General features: G+C 47.8%; 1 protein-coding gene across 2 annotated transcripts in view; it reads left to right on the forward strand.

Annotated features, from left to right (window-relative positions):
• ITIH6 (inter-alpha-trypsin inhibitor heavy chain family member 6) overlaps positions 1 to 20344 on the forward strand; it is a 297725-nt gene that overhangs the window by 225476 nt on the left and 51905 nt on the right. For both annotated transcript variants that reach the window (XM_063936359.1, XM_063936360.1), the window contains 2 exons: positions 9251 to 9280; positions 18525 to 18581. In XM_063936359.1, the coding sequence (XP_063792429.1) occupies positions 9251 to 9280; positions 18525 to 18581 (87 nt within the window). The remainder of the gene's footprint in view (positions 1 to 9250; positions 9281 to 18524; positions 18582 to 20344) is intronic.

Consider the following 20344-nt stretch of genomic DNA (forward strand, 5'->3'; position numbering starts at 1 on the left):
TCTTTTTTTCTTTGCGTCATGTGCTGTTTGGGGAGGGTTTTTTGGAAGGGACATCCTGCGTGACACTGCAGTGACACTCCTAGATGGGCCCGGTGTTTGTGTCGGCCACTAGGGTCGCTTATCTTACTCACACAGCTACCTCATTGCGCCTCTTTTTTTCTTTGCGTCATGTGCTGTTTGGGGAGGTTTTTTTGGAAGGGACATCCTGCGTGACACTGCAGTGACACTTCTAGATGGGCCCGGTGTTTGTGTCGGCCACTAGGGTCGCTTATCTTACTCACACAGCTACCTCATTGCGCCTCTTTTTTTCTTTGCGTCATGTGCTGTTTGGGGAGGGTTTTTTGGAAGGGACATCCTGCGTGACACTGCAGTGACACTCCTAGATGGGCCCGGTGTTTGTGTCGGCCACTAGGGTCGCTTATCTTACTCACACAGCTACCTCATTGCGCCTCTTTTTTTCTTTGCGTCATGTGCTGTTTGGGGAGGGTTTTTTGGAAGGGACATCCTGCGTGACACTGCAGTGACACTCCTAGATGGGCCCGGTGTTTGTGTCGGCCACTAGGGTCGCTTATCTTACTCACACAGCTACCTCATTGCGCCTCTTTTTTTCTTTGCGTCATGTGCTGTTTGGGGATGGTTTTTTGGAAGGGACATCCTGCGTGACACTGCAGTGACACTCCTAGATGGGCCCGGTGTTTGTGTCGGCCACTAGGGTCGCTTATCTTACTCACACAGCTACCTCATTGCGCCTCTTTTTTTCTTTGCGTCATGTGCTGTTTGGGGAGGGTTTTTTGGAAGGGACATCCTGCGTGACACTGCAGTGACACTCCTAGATGGGCCCGGTGTTTGTGTCGGCCACTAGGGTCGCTTAGCTTAGTCATCCAGCGACCTAGGTGCAAATTTTAGGACTAAAAATAATATTGTGAGGTGTGAGGTATTCAGAATAGACTGAAAATGAGTGTAAATTATGGTTTTTGAGGTTAATAATACTTTGGGATCAAAATGACCCCCAAATTCTATGATTTAAGCTGTTTTTTAGTGTTTTTTGAAAAAAACACCCGAATCCAAAACACACTCGAATCCGACAAAAAAAATTCGGTGAGGTTTTGCCAAAACGCGTTCGAACCCAAAACACGGCCGCGGAACCGAACCCAAAACCAAAACACAAAACCCGAAAAATTTCCGGCGCTCATCTCTAGTTTTTACTAGAGATGAGCGGGTTCGGTTTCTCTGAATCCGAACCCGCCAGAACTTCATGTTTTTTTTCACGGGTCCGAGCGACTCGGATCTTCCCGCCTTGCTCGGTTAACCCGAGCGCGCCCGAACATCATCATGACGCTGTCGGATTCTCGCGAGGCTCGGATTCTATCGCGAGACTCGGATTCTATATAAGGAGCCGCGCGTCGCCGCCATTTTCACACGTGCATTGAGATTGATAGGGAGAGGACGTGGCTGGCGTCCTCTCCATTTAGATTATAAGAGACTGAGAGAGATTTACTGGAGCTGACTAGGAGGAGTACTGTTACTGTAGAAGTGTAGAGACTGAGTGGAGAGTTTTTACTAGTGAGGACAGTGCAGTTTACTTTATAATCCGTTCTCTGCCTGAAAAAAGCGATACACAGCACACAGTGACTCAGTCACATACCATATCTGTGTGCACTGCTCAGGCTCAGGCCAGTGTGCTGCATCATCTATTATCTATATATAATATTATATATATCTGTCTGACTGCTCAGCTCACACAGCTTATAATTGTGGGGGAGACTGGGGAGCACTACTGCAGTGCCAGTTATAGGTTATAGCAGGAGCCAGGAGTACATAATATATTATATAGTGAGTGACCACCAGACACACAGTGCAGTTTATTTAATATATCCGTTCTCTGCCTGAAAAAAGCGATACACACAGTGACACAGTCAGTCACATACCATATCTGTGTGCACTGCTCAGGCTCAGGCCAGTGTGCTGCATCATCTATTATCTATATATAATATTATATATATCTGTCTGACTGCTCAGCTCACACAGCTTATAATTGTGGGGGAGACTGGGGAGCACTACTGCAGTGCCAGTTATAGGTTATAGCAGGAGCCAGGAGTACATAATATATTATATAGTGAGTGACCACCAGACACACAGTGCAGTTTATTTAATATATCCGTTCTCTGCCTGAAAAAAGCGATACACACAGTGACTCAGTCAGTCACATACCATATCTGTGTGCACTGCTCAGGCTCAGGCCAGTGTGCAGCATCATCTATTATCTATATATAATATTATATATATCTGTCTGACTGCTCAGCTCACACAGCTTATAATTGTGGGGGAGACTGGGGAGCACTACTGCAGTGCCAGTTATAGGTTATAGCAGGAGCCAGGAGTACATAATATATTATATAGTGAGTGACCACCAGACACACAGTGCAGTTTATTTAATATATCCGTTCTCTGCCTGAAAAAAGCGATACACACAGTGACTCAGTCAGTCACATACCATATCTGTGTGCACTGCTCAGGCTCAGGCCAGTGTGCTGCATCATCTATTATCTATATATAATATTATATATATCTGTCTGACTGCTCAGCTCACACAGCTTATAATTGTGGGGGAGACTGGGGAGCACTACTGCAGTGCCAGTTATAGGTTATAGCAGGAGCCAGGAGTACATATTATATTAAAATTAAACAGTGCACACTTTTGCTGCAGGAGTGCCACTGCCAGTGTGACTGACCAGTGACCTGACCACACTGACCACCAGTATAGTTAGTAGTATACTTATATTGTGATTGCCTGAAAAAGTTAAAAACTCGTCGTGTGACTTCACTTGTGTGTTTTTTTTTTTTTATTCTATAAAAATAAAACTCATTCTGCTGACAGACAGTGTCCAGCAGGTCCGTCATTATATAATATATAATATATACCTGTCCGGCTGCAGTAGTGATATATATATATTTTTTATATCATTTATCATCCAGTCGCAGCAGACACAGTACGGTAGTTCACGGCTGTGGCTACCTCTGTGTCTCTGCACTCGGCAGGCAGTCCGTCCATAATTGTAATACCACCTAACCGTGGATTTTTTTAATTCTTCTTTATACATACATAGTTACATAGACATCTTCTCTTTATCAACCAGTCTATATTAGCTGCAGACACAGTACAGTACGGTAGTTCACGGCTGTGGCTACCTCTGTGTCTGCACTCGGCAGGCAGTCCGTCCATAATTGTATACCACCTAACCGTGGTTTTTTTTCATTCTTCTTTATACATACATAGTTACATAGACATCTTCTCTTTATCAACCAGTCTATATTAGCTGCAGACACAGTACAGTACGGTAGTTCACGGCTGTGGCTACCTCTGTGTCTGCACTCGGCAGGCAGTCCGTCCATAATTGTATACCACCTAACCGTGGATTTTTTTCAGTCTTCTTTATACATACATAGTTACATAGACATCTTCTCTTTATCAACCAGTCTATATTAGCTGCAGACACAGTACAGTACGGTAGTTCACGGCTGTGGCTACCTCTGTGTCTGCAGTCGGCAGGCAGTCCATAATTGTATACTAGTATCCATCTCCATTGTTTACCTGAGGTGCCTTTTAGTTGTGCCTATTAAAATATGGAGAACAAAAATGTTGAGGTTCCAAAATTAGGGAAAGATCAAGATCCACTTCCACCTCGTGCTGAAGCTGCTGCCACTAGTCATGGCCGAGACGATGAAATGCCAGCAACGTCGTCTGCCAAGGCCGATGCCCAATGTCATAGTACAGAGCATGTCAAATCCAAAACACCAAATATCAGAAAAAAAAGGACTCCAAAACCTAAAATAAAATTGTCGGAGGAGAAGCGTAAACTTGCCAATATGCCATTTACCACACGGAGTGGCAAGGAACGGCTGAGGCCCTGACCTATGTTCATGGCTAGTGGTTCAGCTTCACATGAGGATGGAAGCACTCAGCCTCTCGCTAGAAAAATGAAAAGACTCAAGCTGGCAAAAGCAGCACAGCAAAGAACTGTGCATTCTTCGAAATCCCAAATCCACAAGGAGAGTCCAATTGTGTCGGTTGCGATGCCTGACCTTCCCAACACTGGACGTGAAGAGCATGCGCCTTCCACCATTTGCACGCCCCCTGCAAGTGCTGGAAGGAGCACCCGCAGTCCAGTTCCTGATAGTCAGATTGAAGATGTCAGTGTTGAAGTACACCAGGATGAGGAGGATATGGGTGTTGCTGGCGCTGGGGAGGAAATTGACCAGGAGGATTCTGATGGTGAGGTGGTTTGTTTAAGTCAGGCACCCGGGGAGACACCTGTTGTCCGTGGGAGGAATATGGCCGTTGACATGCCAGGTGAAAATACCAAAAAAATCAGCTCTTCGGTGTGGAGGTATTTCACCAGAAATGCGGACAACAGGTGTCAAGCCGTGTGTTCCCTTTGTCAAGCTGTAATAAGTAGGGGTAAGGACGTTAACCACCTCGGAACATCCTCCCTTATACGTCACCTGCAGCGCATTCATAATAAGTCAGTGACAAGTTCAAAAACTTTGGGTGACAGCGGAAGCAGTCCACTGACCAGTAAATCCCTTCCTCTTGTAACCAAGCTCACGCAAACCACCCCACCAACTCCCTCAGTGTCAATTTCCTCCTTCCCCAGGAATGCCAATAGTCCTGCAGGCCATGTCACTGGCAATTCTGACGAGTCCTCTCCTGCCTGGGATTCCTCCGATGCATCCTTGCGTGTAACGCCTACTGCTGCTGGCGCTGCTGTTGTTGCCGCTGGGAGTCGATGGTCATCCCAGAGGGGAAGTCGTAAGCCCACTTGTACTACTTCCAGTAAGCAATTGACTGTTCAACAGTCCTTTGCGAGGAAGATGAAATATCACAGCAGTCATCCTACTGCAAAGCGGATAACTGAGGCCTTGACAACTATGTTGGTGTTAGACGTGCGTCCGGTATCCGCCGTTAGTTCACAGGGAACTAGACAATTTATTGAGGCAGTGTGCCCCCGTTACCAAATACCATCTAGGTTCCACTTCTCTAGGCAGGCGATACCGAGAATGTACACGGACGTCAGAAAAAGACTCACCAGTGTCCTAAAAAATGCAGTTGTACCCAATGTCCACTTAACCACGGACATGTGGACAAGTGGAGCAGGGCAGGGTCAGGACTATATGACTGTGACAGCCCACTGGGTAGATGTATGGACTCCCGCCGCAAGAACAGCAGCGGCGGCACCAGTAGCAGCATCTCGCAAACGCCAACTCTTTCCTAGGCAGGCTACGCTTTGTATCACCGCTTTCCAGAATACGCACACAGCTGAAAACCTCTTACGGCAACTGAGGAAGATCATCGCGGAATGGCTTACCCCAATTGGACTCTCCTGTGGATTTGTGGCATCGGACAACGCCAGCAATATTGTGTGTGCATTAAATATGGGCAAATTCCAGCACGTCCCATGTTTTGCACATACCTTGAATTTGGTGGTGCAGAATTTTTAAAAAAACGACAGGGGCGTGCAAGAGATGCTGTCGGTGGCCAGAAAAATTGCGGGACACTTTCGGCGTACAGGCACCACGTACAGAAGACTGGAGCACCACCAAAAACTACTGAACCTGCCCTGCCATCATCTGAAGCAAGAAGTGGTAACGAGGTGGAATTCAACCCTCTATATGCTTCAGAGGTTGGAGGAGCAGCAAAAGGCCATTCAAGCCTATACAATTGAGCACGATATAGGAGGTGGAATGCACCTGTCTCAAGTGCAGTGGAGAATGATTTCAACGTTGTGCAAGGTTCTGATGCCCTTTGAACTTGCCACACGTGAAGTCAGTTCAGACACTGCCAGCCTGAGTCAGGTCATTCCCCTCATCAGGCTTTTGCAGAAGAAGCTGGAGGCATTGAAGAAGGAGCTAAAAGGGAGCGATTCCGCTAGGCATGTGGGACTTGTGGATGCAGCCCTTAATTCGCTTAACAAGGATTCACGGGTGGTCAATCTGTTGAAATCAGAGCACTACATTTTGGCCACCGTGCTCGATCCTAGATTTAAAGCCTACCTTGGATCTCTCTTTCCGGCAGACACAAGTCTGCTGGGGTGCAAAGACCTGCTGGTGACAAAATTGTCAAGTCAAGCGGAACGCGACCTGTCAACATCTCCTCCTTCACATTCTCCCGCAACTGGGGGTGCGAGGAAAAGGCTCAGAATTCCGAGCCCACCCGCTGGCGGTGATGCAGGGCAGTCTGGAGCGACTGCTGATGCTGACATCTGGTCCGGACTGAAGGACCTGACAACGATTACGGACATGTCGTCTACTGTCACTGCATATGATTCTCTCAACATTGATAGAATGGTGGAGGATTATATGAGTGACCGCATCCAAGTAGGCACGTCACACAGTCCGTACTTATACTGGCAGGAAAAAGAGGCAATTTGGAGGCCCTTGCACAAACTGGCTTTATTCTACCTAAGTTGCCCTCCCACAAGTGTGTACTCCGAAAGAGTGTTTAGTGCCGCCGCTCACCTTGTCAGCAATCGGCGTACGAGGTTACATCCAGAAAATGTGGAGAAGATGATGTTCATTAAAATGAATTATAATCAATTCCTCCGCGGAGACATTGACCAGCAGCAATTGCCTCCACAAAGTACACAGGGAGCTGAGATGGTGGATTCCAGTGGGGACGAATTGATAATCTGTGAGGAGGGGGATGTACACGGTGATATATCGGAGGGTGAAGATGAGGTGGACATCTTGCCTCTGTAGAGCCAGTTTGTGCAAGGAGAGATTAATTGCTTCTTTTTTGGGGGGGGTCCAAACCAACCCGTCATATCAGTCACAGTCGTGTGGCAGACCCTGTCACTGAAATGATGGGTTGGTTAAAGTGTGCATGTCCTGTTTTGTTTATACAACATAAGGGTGGGTGGGAGGGCCCAAGGACAATTCCATCTTGCACCTCTTTTTTCTTTTCTTTTTCTTTGCATCATGTGCTGATTGGGGAGGGTTTTTTGGAAGGGACATCCTGCGTGACACTGCAGTGCCACTCCCAGATGGGCCCGGTGTTTGTGTCGGCCACTAGGGTCGCTAATCTTACTCACACAGTCAGCTACCTCATTGCGCCTCTTTTTTTCTTTGCGTCATGTGCTGTTTGGGGAGGGTTTTTTGGAAGGGACATCCTGCGTGACACTGCAGTGCCACTCCTAGATGGGCCCGGTGTTTGTGTCGGCCACTAGGGTCGCTAATCTTACTCACACAGCTACCTCATTGCGCCTCTTTTTTTCTTTGCGTCATGTGCTGTTTGGGGAGGGTTTTTTGGAAGGGCCATCCTGCGTGACACTGCAGTGCCACTCCTAGATGGGCCCGGTGTTTGTGTCGGCCACTAGGGTCGCTAATCTTACTCACACAGCTACCTCATTGCGCCTCTTTTTTTCTTTGCGTCATGTGCTGTTTGGGGAGGGTTTTTTGGAAGGGACATCCTGCGTGACACTGCAGTGCCACTCCTAGATGGGCCCGGTGTTTGTGTCGGCCACTAGGGTCGCTTATCTTACTCACACAGCGACCTCGGTGCAAATTTTAGGACTAAAAATAATATTGTGAGGTGTGAGGTATTCAGAATAGACTGAAAATGAGTGTAAATTATGGTTTTTGAGGTTAATAATACTTTGGGATCAAAATGACCCCCAAATTCTATGATTTAAGCTGTTTTTTAGTGTTTTTTGAAAAAAACACCCGAATCCAAAACACACCCGAATCCGACAAAAAAAATTCGGTGAGGTTTTGCCAAAACGCGTTCGAACCCAAAACATGGCCGCGGAACCGAACCCAAAACCAAAACCCAAAACCCGAAAAATTTCAGGCGCTCATCTCTAGTTTTTACCAGGCACAGCACACTGGGTTTCAACAGCAGGTTTCTCTCACAGAGACTCCATAGCAGGGCCGGTTCTTGCCCTTGTGGCGCCCCGGGCAAAAGTTAGGGGCGTGGCTTAATGCGGGGGCGTGGTCAGTCACGCCCCCATTTGTAGCGCAGCTGAAAGGAAATTAAAAAACAAACAAACAAAGTATACTTGCTATACCCCGCTCCTGATTCCAGACATGCAGACCTCCCCCCGGCGCCGCTCTTCTCCTCGGATCTATGGGAGAGACGTCAGTCATGACGTCTCCCCCATAGCACAGCATAGGCACTAGAGGTCAATTATGACCCCTAGCGTCTGTGCTACAATGCTGTGCGGTGCGCGATGACGTCATCGCGCACCGCACAGCAAAGGTCCTCTCCATGAAGGGAAACTAGACGCGTAGCGTCTGGTTCCCTTCTCACAGCGGGGGGAGGCACAGCGCGGGGGCACTGCTGGGGGGCACTCTGCACAGTGGCGGATCTTGCCATGGTGCGGCGCCCACCGGATGGCGCCGGCGCCCTCCGGAAGGCGGCGCCCCGGGCAAAAGTCCTGCTTGCCTGTGGCAAGATCCGCCACTGCTCCATAGACTCTACTTTGTGACACAAACCTATAGGTGAAAGCCCTGGTAAACCTTCTGTGAGGCTAATAGCCCAAAGAGCCAAACTGGGCCTAAATGCATGGAGAACCCACCCTCACTTCTCACATCCAACCCCAGGACTCCTTTTCCAGCTTTTAGTAAAAGTCAAAAGCTCTCAGCATAACCAATAAAACATTCCTGGGGTTTTAAAATACATATGTGAGAAACCTGGGGCAAATTAATATACCTGCCTTCTACCACTATTCCAGTGATCTTATCACATATATAACATGCAGCAGAGGTTCCCAAACGCGGTCCTCAAGGCACCCCAACGGTCCAGGTTTTAAATGTATTCATGCTTGGCCACAGGTGACTTGATTAGCATCTCAGTCAATTTGATTTAACCATCTATGCTCAGCCATGGATATACTTAAATCCTGGACTGTTGGGGTGCCTTGAGGACCGCGTTTTGGAAACTCTGACATACAGCTAACATGCAGCCAGGGCAGCCTTCTTAATATATAATAACGTTTTCTTTTTAAATTAAAAATATATATATTTAGGGTGTTATGTATCAAAGCTTAGAGAGAGAGATAATGTGCACAAAGGTAAAGTACCAATCAGCTTCTGTCATTTTACATGCTGTTGAGTAACAACGCTTAAAAACTCTACGTAACTGGTTTCTAGTGAGTTGAATTCCACTAAATATAATCTAATTTTTTTTCCCATTTTTATTTTAAAACTGCAGAACTAAATTTAAAAGTTTAACCCAATATTGTGTCCATTTCAGGGGGAAGTCATGGAACATATTCAACAGATGGTACGTATTTCCACTTAACCTGCCTTACATTGTACTTGAGACGAGCGGGGTATGAAAAGCAGACGTTAGGAATATTGGGGGTCATTCCGAGTTGATCGCACGTAGCTGCTTTTTGCAGCCCGTGCAATCAACTATACTCCGCCTATGGGGGTGGGTTTTTTTTCCCATAGCAAGGCTGTGATCGCTTGTGCAGCCCTGCTATGGGGAAAAAAATTGTGCAGTTTCTAAGTAGGTCTAGACATACTTACCAGCTGCAATGTTTTCAGCCTGTACGGGTCTGGCTCTGATGTCAAACACCCGCCCTGGACACGCCTGCATTTCTTCAAACACGCCTGCGTTTTTCTTACCACTCCCAGAAAACGGGTCCGAACGCTGTGTTGCCGCCCAGGAACGGCCACCGCCTGTCTATCTTCAAGCGATCGCCGCTGTGATCACTTTCTTCGTTCCATTCGTGCGTGCGCATTACTCCCCCCGTGTGTGCGCAGTAGTGACCCGGTTGCAGCTGTGCGAGCGAAAGCACGCTGCGATCGGGTCGGAATGACCCCCATCGACACCAGAATGCTGATATAATTTAATATGTTGTCCATGGGTTGTCCATAGGGTTTTTTTAACTAACACTAACCTCTAACAACTGCATTATTATAATTGTTTATTTCTATGGCGCCTTAAGGGTTCCGCAGCGTCTAACAAAGTACATAATCAAATGAGCAAAACAAAAAAACAGTTATTTACAGTATAAGACAATGTTGGAAAAGTACATGGTATATTAACATTGCTGCATCAGGCGACAGAACACTGACATAGGGGATTATTCAGGTCGAATCACTAAGTGATCCAACCGCAAATTCCCCATCGGCGGCACCAGTGCGCACACACAGGATTCTGTCCTGCGTGTGGCAGCCAATGTGATCGCATCACATTGGCTGCGAAACGCATCTACCTGATTGACAGGGGCAGGCGGGGGTGGAGACGGACCATTTTCGAGTCGTCTTGCAGCCGCTCTGATGAGAAAAATGGCGGTGGGCCGTCTGCCTTCTCAGCCAGGCTGCGAAGGCAGGGTGTCATCCACAGTTGCTGCGACCGCAATTAAATTGCAGTCGCAGCCGCTGGACAGGACATTCAGCATGCTGGGCGGCGTAGCCCTGCCATGGACGGCCAACAGCATGCACTAGAAAGGATTGCAGATTCAGCTCTGAAGCAGAATCTGCAATCCAACCTAAATAACCCCCATAATCTCATGGTGGCAGAAACAGAGGGTTAGGTGAAGTTGTATGGAGTATGGAGGAGAAAATAGTCTAAGCTTGGGTACACACCCCAAGATCATCCGTCCAATCTGGCTGGTCAGAATAAAAATCCGGCAATGTACAGTATGGAAGCAAGTAACAAACAACCATTTGCTCCTAAACACCAGAAAATGGGCAAAAATTGTCACCTGAACAAACTCGCCTACTCAAATGAATTCAGCTAATTTGTCCGAACGACCACCACCTGCCCCCCAGTGCCCGGGAGCAAATGGTCCACTGGCATCCGCTCCCACACACCACCAGACCCGGGGGGTAATATAGATCTGATCGCTGCTGTGTGTTTTCGCACAGCGGGCGATCAGGTCCAAACTGCGCATGCATATGCACTGCAATGCGCAGGCGCGTCGGACAGCTACAACGAGCATCGCCAGTCGGCAACGGGATGGTGCAAAGGATCCATTCACACGGGCGTACGCAAGGTGATTGACAGGAAGAGGCCGTTTGTGGGTGGCAACGGAGCGTTTACAGGGAGTGTCTGGAAAAACGCAGGCGGTTCCAAGCGTTTTGAGAGAGGGTGTTTGACGTCAGCTCTTGCCCCGATCAGCAGGATTCAATTGCAGTGAAAGAGTTAGTCCTGGGCTGCGCAGAGACTGCACAAACTGATTTTCTCTTACGTCCTAGAGGATACTGGGGTCCACATTAGTACCATGGGGTATAGACGGGTCCACTAGGAGCCATGGGCACTTTAACAAATTGGTAGTGTGGGCTGGCTCCTCCCTCTGTGCCCCTCCTACTAGACTCAGTTTAGAAAATGTGCCCGGAGGAGCCGGTCATGCTTGGGAAGCTCCTGAAGAGTTTTCTGCATTTATTTTCCTTTTTATTGTTTTCAGGCAGGTCTGGCTGCCACCAAACTGCCGGCTTCGTGGGACTTTGGGGGGAAAGGGCCAACCTCTCTAGGGTTAATGATCCCGTTCCCCGTTGACAGGACACTGAGCTCCTGAGGGTCCTATTCGCAAGCCCCACCACGGCGAGTGTACAGACTCGCAGCACGCTGCCTCCTCTAACAGAGCCAGAAGTAAGAAGAGTGGTGAGTAGGTGGCCGGCATCCCGGTTAGCGGGTCACCAGCTGTAATGGTGGCACAAGGGGTAGGAGCACAGCACTGATAAGCAGGCTGTGGCTCCAGGCTTCAGAGGCATGCAGGGTGCTGTGTGTTCCGCTGTGAGGGGCGAGCTGAGGCCACAACACACATATCCCCACACTGGCAGCAATTCTACAGGGGTCTAACCCACTGTAGAACAGAAATGACCTCAGCCAGTATAATAAAAATGGGAAGAGCACGCGCCATTAAGGGGGTGGGCTTCACTATGAGCAGATCCAGCAGCTCACCGGTGCCATTTTCCCTCTGCAGCTATACACACACAGACTGGCAGGGAAGGGCAGCTCCACCACAAGGACTCCAGAGCACCTCAGCGGTACCAGGGGGTCATAGCAAAGGGGGGGGACGGGACATTATTTGGTATACTAAACCCTGTTTAGGGTACTTAGTTTGCGACCCAGCTAAACTTGGACTTTAGCTATAGGGGAGCTGTGTGGCTGGCTCCATTATACTCTGTGTCTCCCTAGAGGGCTCTGTGTGGCCCTATTTTCGTGTGTGTGTGTGTGTGTGTGTGTGTGTGTATTCTTTCACATTTACTATGTCAAAGGAGTGTGTATCATGCACAGCAGAGTGTTTTTCTCAATCTGGGGGATCACTGCCATGTACTCAGGATAGTACACATTCTCAGGCTAGTGGATCTGAACCCGTATTGTTAGATTCATTAAAAGGGATGATTTCAAATATTTCAATAAATTATCCCAAAATGAGAAAGAGACACAATACTTAAGGCAATCTGTTGATGACCTGATGAATAGAGATTCAGTGGTCATTCCAGTATCTCAGACCCCTACCATTTGTCCACAGAAGGGTACTCTGGCCCAAATCATGCAGGCTGATACTGATGATGATGATGATGATGATGATGTATCAGACCCGGAGGAGGGTGAAGTGGACTCGGGAAGAGGGGATGCAGCTTTGTCACAGGGTATACAGGCCCTGATAGAAGCTATTAGAGATGTCCTGCACATCCCTGATGAGATATCAGAGGACGAGGAGGAATCTTATTTTAATGTGAAAAGGAAATTCTGAGCTACTTTCTCTGCATCTAAAGAATTAAATTCCCTATTTGAAGCAACTTGGGAAAATCCTGACAAGAAGTTTCAGGTCCCAAAACGGTTACTCACATCCTTCCCGTTTCCTCAGGATAACAGAAAAAAAGGGAAAACCCACCGATAGTTGACGCATCGGTTTCTAGCCTGTCACGTAAGATAGTTTTACCTGTCCCTGGGGCAGCTTCCTTGAAGGATGCTGCAGACCACAAGATTGAGACCAATCTCAAATCTTTGAACACAGCTGCGGGGGTGGCCCAGAGACCAAGTTTAGCCTGTGCATGGATCTCTAGGTCCATTGCTAAATGGTCAGGTAATCTAATTGACGGGTTAGATTCCTTATCCAGGGGGGAGATCATTTTACTCCTACAGCATATACAGGATTCTGCTAACTTTATGGTGGAGGCCATAAAAGAAATTGGTTTACTCAATGCACGCACCACTGCCATGGCAGTGTCAGCACGCAGGGGCTTGTGGCTACGCCAGTGGACTGCGGACGCGGATTCCAGGAAAGGCGTGGAAAGCCTACCTTTCACAGGTGAAGCTCTTTTTGGAGATGAACTGGATATGTGGATATCCAAGGCTACGGCGGATAAGTCTACATACCTTCCTTCCGCAGCTCCCCGGCTAGAAAATCCTACACTGCTCCAACTCTGCAGTCAGTTTGGATAGCGAAGTTTAAAAACAAAACCAAAGGTTCTTCTATGGCCTTCAAAGGCAATAGAGGTAAACCCAGAAAACCAGCAACTGCAGGTTCACAGGAACAGAACCCTGGTTCTGCTTCCTCTAAGCTTTCAGAATGACGGCGGACCGCACTGCCTGGAAGACAGGCAGGTGGGAGCCTGTTTGAGATTCTTCAGTCACATATGGGCAATGTCATGCCAGGATCCCTGGTCAAAGATCTTATAGCCCAGGGCTACAGACTGGAGTTTCAGGAACCCCCACCTCACAGATTCTTCAAATCAGGCTTACCAGCTTCTAAAGAAGCAAGTATGACTTTACAGGAAGCAATTCAGAAACTGGTACGGACTCAGGTCATTGTTCCAGTTCCACTTCAGCTGCAAAACCAGGGTTATTTTCCAGCCTGTTTGTGGTTCCGAAACCGGCCGGTTTAGTAAAGCCAATTTTAAATCTCAAGTCGTTAAACCCATACTTACGGGTGTCCAAGTTCAAGATGGAGTGTCTGAGAGCGGTAATCTCAGGTCTGGCGGAGGGGGAATTCTTGGTGTCTCTGGATATCAAGGATGCATACCTTCATATTCCGATTTGGCCGCCTCATCAGGCTTATCTAAGGTTTGCATCACAGGACTGTCACTACCAGTTCCAGGCCCTGTCATTTGGCCTCTCTTTGGCACCGAGGGTGTTCACCAAGGTAATGGAAGAGATGATGTTTCTCCTCCGCAAACAAGGAGTGAACATAATTCCGTACCTGGACGATCTGCTGCTAAAAGCACCATCCAGTGAGAGGTTGTCAGTCAACATTGCCTCTCAACCCGACTACTCCAGGATCACGGGTGGATTTTGAACCTACCAAAATCTCATCTGGAACCAACACAGAGGCTTCCGTTCCTGAGGATGATATTGGATACGGAGGCGCAGAAGGTATTCCTTCAGTTGGCAAAAGCATTGGTGATCCAGTTGATGGTGCAGGATGTTCTAAGACAAACCCGGACACCGGTGCATCTATGCATTCGCCTTCTGGGAAAGATGGTAGCTGCTTACGAGGCGCTGCAGTATGGAAGGTTTCATGCAAGGCCCTTCCAGCTGTATCTGTTGGACAAATGGTCCAGATCACATCTTCACATGCAGCAGAGGATCCGTCTGGCGCCAAAAGCCAGGATTTCTCTTCTGTGTTGGCTTCAGCCTTCTCACCTGACCGAGGGCTGAAGGTTCAGGATTCAAAGTTGGATTCTGCTAACCTCAGACGCAAGCCTCAGAGGTTGGGGAGCAGTTACCCAGGGGGAACAGTTCCCAAAAAAATGGTCAAGTCAGGAAGCCATTCTTCCAATCAACATTCTGGAACTAAGGGCCATATACAACGCCCTTCTACCGGCATCGCATCTTCTTCAAGATCAAGCCATTCAGGGTCAGTCGGACAATGTGACGGCAGTAACGTACATAAACCGACAAGGCGGAACAAAGAGCAGGGCATCAATGTCAGAGGTAACATGGATTCTCCTCTGGGCAGAAAGATAGGCTGTGGCATTGTCCGCGATCTTCATTCTGGGAGTAGACAACTGGAAAGCAGACTTCCTCAGCAGGCACAACCTCCACCCAGGAGAGTGGAGCCTTCACCCGGAGGTGTTCATGTGCTTGACACGTCGGTGGGGAATGCCACAAATCAACATGATGGCCTCTCGTCTCAACAAGAAGCTCAAGCGGTATTGTTCCAGGTTGAGGGACCCGCAAGCAGTGGCGGTGGACGCTCTGGTGACTCCATGGGTCTACCAGATGGTGTACGTGTTTCCACCACTCCCATTGATCCCAAAGATTTTCAAAAGAATAAAAAGGGATAAGGTTCAAGCAATTCTCATTGCTCTGGACTGGCCATGAAGGGCCTGGTATGTAGATCTACTGGAGATGCTCCTAGAGGACCCGTGGCATCTAACTCTTTCAGAGGACCTTCTCCAACAGGGTCCGTTCGTCTATCAAGACTTACCATGGCTATGTTTGACGGCATGGAGGTTGGCGTCAAATTCTAGCCCGGAAAATTATCCTGGATAGGGTTATTCCAACCCTGATCCAAGCCAGAAAAGGGGTAACGTCTAACATTACCACTGTATTTGTAAAAAATACGTCTCTTGGTGTGAGAATAGGAAATTTCTTACGGTGGAATTTTAACTGGGACGTTTTCTCCTTTTTCTGCAGTAAGGTGTGGATGTGGACCTACGTTTGGGCTCCATAAAAGTCCAGATTTCGGCCTTATCCATTTTCTTCCAGAAACAATTGGCTTCTCTCTCTGAGGTTCAGACATTTTTGAAGGGGGTTCTGCACATCCAACCGCCCTTTGTGCCTCTTACGGCACCTTGGGATCTCAACGTGGTGTTGCAGTTCCTGCAATCGGAATGGTTTGAGCCTTTACAGGACGTGGACGTCAAGTTTCTTACGTGGAAGGCCATAATGCTGTTGGCCTTGGCTTCTGCGAGGTGTGTGTTGGAGCTGGGGGTGTTGTCTCACAAAAGCCCCTACTTGATTTTCATGAAGATAGGGCTAAACTCAGAACTCGTCAGCAATTTCTTCCAAAGGTGGAGTCTGCGTTTCATATCAACCAACCTATTATGGTACCGGTGGTTACCGACACCTCTGCTACTTCAAAGTCCTTGGATGTTGTGAGGGCTTTGAAGATCTATGTGAAGTGGACAGCTCGTCACAGAAAATCTGACTTGCTGTTTGTTCTCTATGATCCCAATAAAATTGGGTGTCCTGCTTCAAAGCAGAAAATTGCACGCTGGATTAGGCTTACTATCCAGCATGCTTATTCCACGTCAGGTTTGCCGTGTCCAAGATCTGTACAGGCCCACTGTACTAGATCGGCGGGTTCTTTCTGGGCGGCTGCCCGGGGTGTCTCAGCTTTACAGCTCTGCCGAGCAGCTACTTGGTCAAGTTCGAAACACGTTTGCTAAGTTCTACAAGTTCGATACTTTGGCCTCTGAGGACCTTCAGTTTGGTCAATCAGTTCTGCAGGAACCTCAGCACTCTCCCGCCCGGGCTTTGGTACATCCCCATGGTACTTATGTGGACCCCAGTATCCTCTAGGACATAAGAGAAATATGGATTTTAATTACCTACCGGTAAATCCTTTTCTCGTAGTCCGTAGAGGATATTGGGTGCCCGCCCAGTGCTTCGTTTCTTCCTGCACTGTTACTTGGTTAAGTATTCTTGGTTCAGCGGTTGCTGTTCCTGGTTTAAAGTTTGGTTACCTTGGCTTTCCTCTGTTTTGTGTGTGCTGGTTCGGAATCTCACCACTTTCCTTTTATATCCTTCTCTCAAGGTATGTCCGTCTCCTCGGGCACAGTTTCCTAGACTGAGTCTGGTAGGAGGGGCATAGAGGAAGGAGCCAGCCCACACTATCAATTTCTTAAAATGCCCATGGCTCCTAGTGGACCCGTGTATACCCCATGGTACTAATGGGGACCCCAGTATCCTTTACGGACTACGAGAAAAGGATTTACAGGTAGGTAATTAAATTCCTATTTTTAGCAGCTCTACTAACACATAGGAACACACAGTTGCACAGCAAAAATACACTCCCCCTGTAGGCGGCGACTATCTGATCGCAGGACAGCAAAAAACGCAGCCCAGCGATCAGTTCTGAATTACCCCCCCAATCCCAATGCCTGCATTCAACCTAATGAGAGGCGTGTCATAAAAATGACTTAGATTCAAATGTAAATGAGCCCCAACGTTTGTAAGAGCTACTGATATTTTTCAGGAATTATTCGTATATTGAGGGTCATTCCGACCCGATCGCTCGCTGCAGTTTGTCGCAGCGCAGCGATCATGTCGGAACTGCACATGCGCCGGCGCCGCAGTGCGCGGTGCATGGCAGCCGTCGTTGCCTAGCGATTGCCTCTGAGACAGAGGCGGTCGCTGGGCGGGAGGGGGCTGGACGGCAGCGTTAAGCCGCCGTTTAGGGGGCGTGGTCCGGCTAATGCAGGCGTGGCCGGACCGTTAGGGGGGCGGGCCGCGACGGCTGCGTGACATCACACGCAGCCGCTGCGGGCCGGGGAGCGATGAGAAGCTCCCAGCCAGCACGCTAAAGCTGCGCTGGACGGGAGCTACTCTTGAAGTGCAAAGGCATCGCCGCTGTGCGTTGCCTTTGCACTTCTGCGGGGGGGGGGGGGGGGGGAGTGGCACTGACATGCGGGGTGGGATAGCCCTGTGCTGGGCGTCCCCCCGCATGTCAGTGTGAATGATCGTAGCTGTGCTAAATTTAGCACAGCTACGATCAACTCGGAATGACCCCCAATGTGTTTTAGAAGAGCTTCCATATACTGTAAGTGGCCAAGACAAACCTTATTTCAAATGCATGTAGCCATAGGGATCATAGGGGTCATTCCGAGTTGTTCGCTCGCTAGCTGTTTTTAGCAGCCGAGCAAACGCTATGCCGCCTCCCACTGGGAGTGTATTTTAGCTTAGCAGAAGTGCGAACAAAAGGATCGCAGAGCGGCGGCAAAGTTTTTTTGTGCAGTTTCAGAATAGCTCAATACCTACTCAGCGCTTGCGATCACTTCAGACTATTCAGTTCCTGCTTTGACATCACAAACACGCCCTGCGTTCGCCCAGCCATGCCTGCGGTTTTCCTGACACGCCTGCGTTTTTTCGTACACTCCCTGAAAACGGTCAGTTGACACCCAGAAACGCCCACTTCATGTCAATCAGTGCGACTGAAAAGCTTCGCTAGACCCTGTGTGAAACTACATTGGCCGTTGTAAAAGTACGTCGCGCGTGCGCATTGCGCCGCATACGCATGCGCAGAAGTGCCTTTTTTTGCTTCATCGCTGCACAGCGAACGAATGCAGCTAGCGATCAACTCAGAATGACCACCATTGTGCCTTATAACAATGCAGGGAAATGGCACTAATTAGTTAATTTGAATGTATGTGTCTCTGATTTATATTTGTACCTCAAGAATGTAAAGTAAAATCAGGGAAATTGCTGGACTATTCCGGGAGTGAGGGAGATTGCTACTATTTCAGGGAGTCTCCTGCAGAATGAGGGAGGGTAGGGAACTCTGATTTCAACCTATAGACAAAATAACAAACGTATTAAATCTGTTGTTGTGATTTTGCAGACTCTGATTATGCTTTTATCGTGGACCCCTTCTTGGAACCAGATATTGACTATGATGGTGAGTATTGCGTAGAGCTGTAAGGCTCAATGTACAGTAGGTATAGGCAAACGCAGGAGGGGTTTCTGGTTGCCCAGAAACCCCCCCCCCTCTTCTTGGCCAGCAGTTCACATTATGACAGCAATCGTAATAGAATATAATATGATTACTAGAGCTGCTGCCACAACATGCAGTTTAAGGGACAGAGCGGATCTGCTGCACATGCCCAGAGTTACTGTAGCAGTTTCTTCTACTCAGCCCTAAATCAGAGCACTGGACCAGAGAATAGCTGCCAGTATGAAGAGACAGGGGCCCTACCATGAGGTGGAAGAATGTGAGGTTAGAAAGTTCAGTTCTGTCTCATACTGATTCTATTATCTTTGTGTATGTATTTATTTATTTATTTATGGATGTTTAACCTTTTCCTGTCCATTTATTTTATTTATTTTAATTAAATATGGTTTATAAAGCCTATACTACAGACTATAGTGTTAAATATTAATATTGTATTACATACACTATCCAGTGTATAAAAAGACCAATGTGTACATTAATGTCCAGGGTCAGTACTAGGTTCTATGGTTCCCCCAGACCTCCTCACCTGTTTCAATGACGGATTGCATTTGCAAATGCCCCCCCCCCCCCCCTAAAAATCCTGCGTTCATTCCACTGGTAGGAGTATGTACACTGGGATATACACTGTAAGATAGCAAGTACAAGATAGCAATGAATTTGGATAGAAAAAAACAATAAAAAAACGACACTATAAATATTTTAAAAAACATTCAAAGGTGCAAAGAGCATATATGGATGAAACGCATTGGGTTCTCCCTAGTCTGACCTCCTCACAAAGATAAGCATCATCTCACCCAGGGCGAGCCACTAACTTGGCGCCCCCCCTCGCATTCAAGCATGTTTGTGTATGTGTGTGTGTATATATATATATATATATATATATATATATACACACACACACACACACACACACACACACACACACACACACACACACACACACACACACACACACACACACACACTTGTGCTCATAAGTTTACATACCCTAGCAGAATTTGTGATTTTCTGGACATTTGTCAGAGAATATGAATGATAACTCACAAACTTTTCTTTCACTCATGCAGAGCCGGCCCTAACCAGTATGATGCCCTAGGCAAGATTTTGGCTGGTGCCCCCTAGCACCACCGCTAGTTCTGCAGAAGATGTCTGGCATGAGTCAGCTGGCAGCTTTGCTAACCTCGGGCGCCTTTTGTTTATGAAAATGTATCTTATTTGCATTACTATGTGGCTATGATGCACAAGCAGCTTCTGCTGATTAAAATGATATGCAGCATGCCTATATTCTGTGTGCGGCTGCGGCTGTATCTGCATACGAAATGCTACATTACAGTGATTTCCAGGAATACACGCAACGTAGCATTTCCTATGCAGATATAGCCGCAGTCACACACAGAATATAGGCATGCCGCATATCAGAAGCTGCTGGTGCCCCTAAGCATACCAAATGCCCTAGGCATTTGCCTAATTTGCCTATGCCTAAGGCTGGCTCTGCACTCATGGATAGTGGTTGGGTGAAGCCATTTATTGTCAAACAACTGTGTTTACTCTTTTTAAATCATAATGACAACAGAAACTACACAAATAACCCTGATCAAAAGTTTACATACCCCAGTTCTTAATACTGTTTATTGCCCCCTTTAACATCAAGGACAGCTTGAAGTCTTTTGTGGTAGTTGTGGATGAGGCTCTTTATTTTCTCAGATGGT

This window comes from Pseudophryne corroboree, chromosome 8 (genome assembly GCF_028390025.1).
Source record: "Pseudophryne corroboree isolate aPseCor3 chromosome 8, aPseCor3.hap2, whole genome shotgun sequence".
NCBI lineage: Eukaryota > Metazoa > Chordata > Amphibia > Anura > Myobatrachidae > Pseudophryne > Pseudophryne corroboree.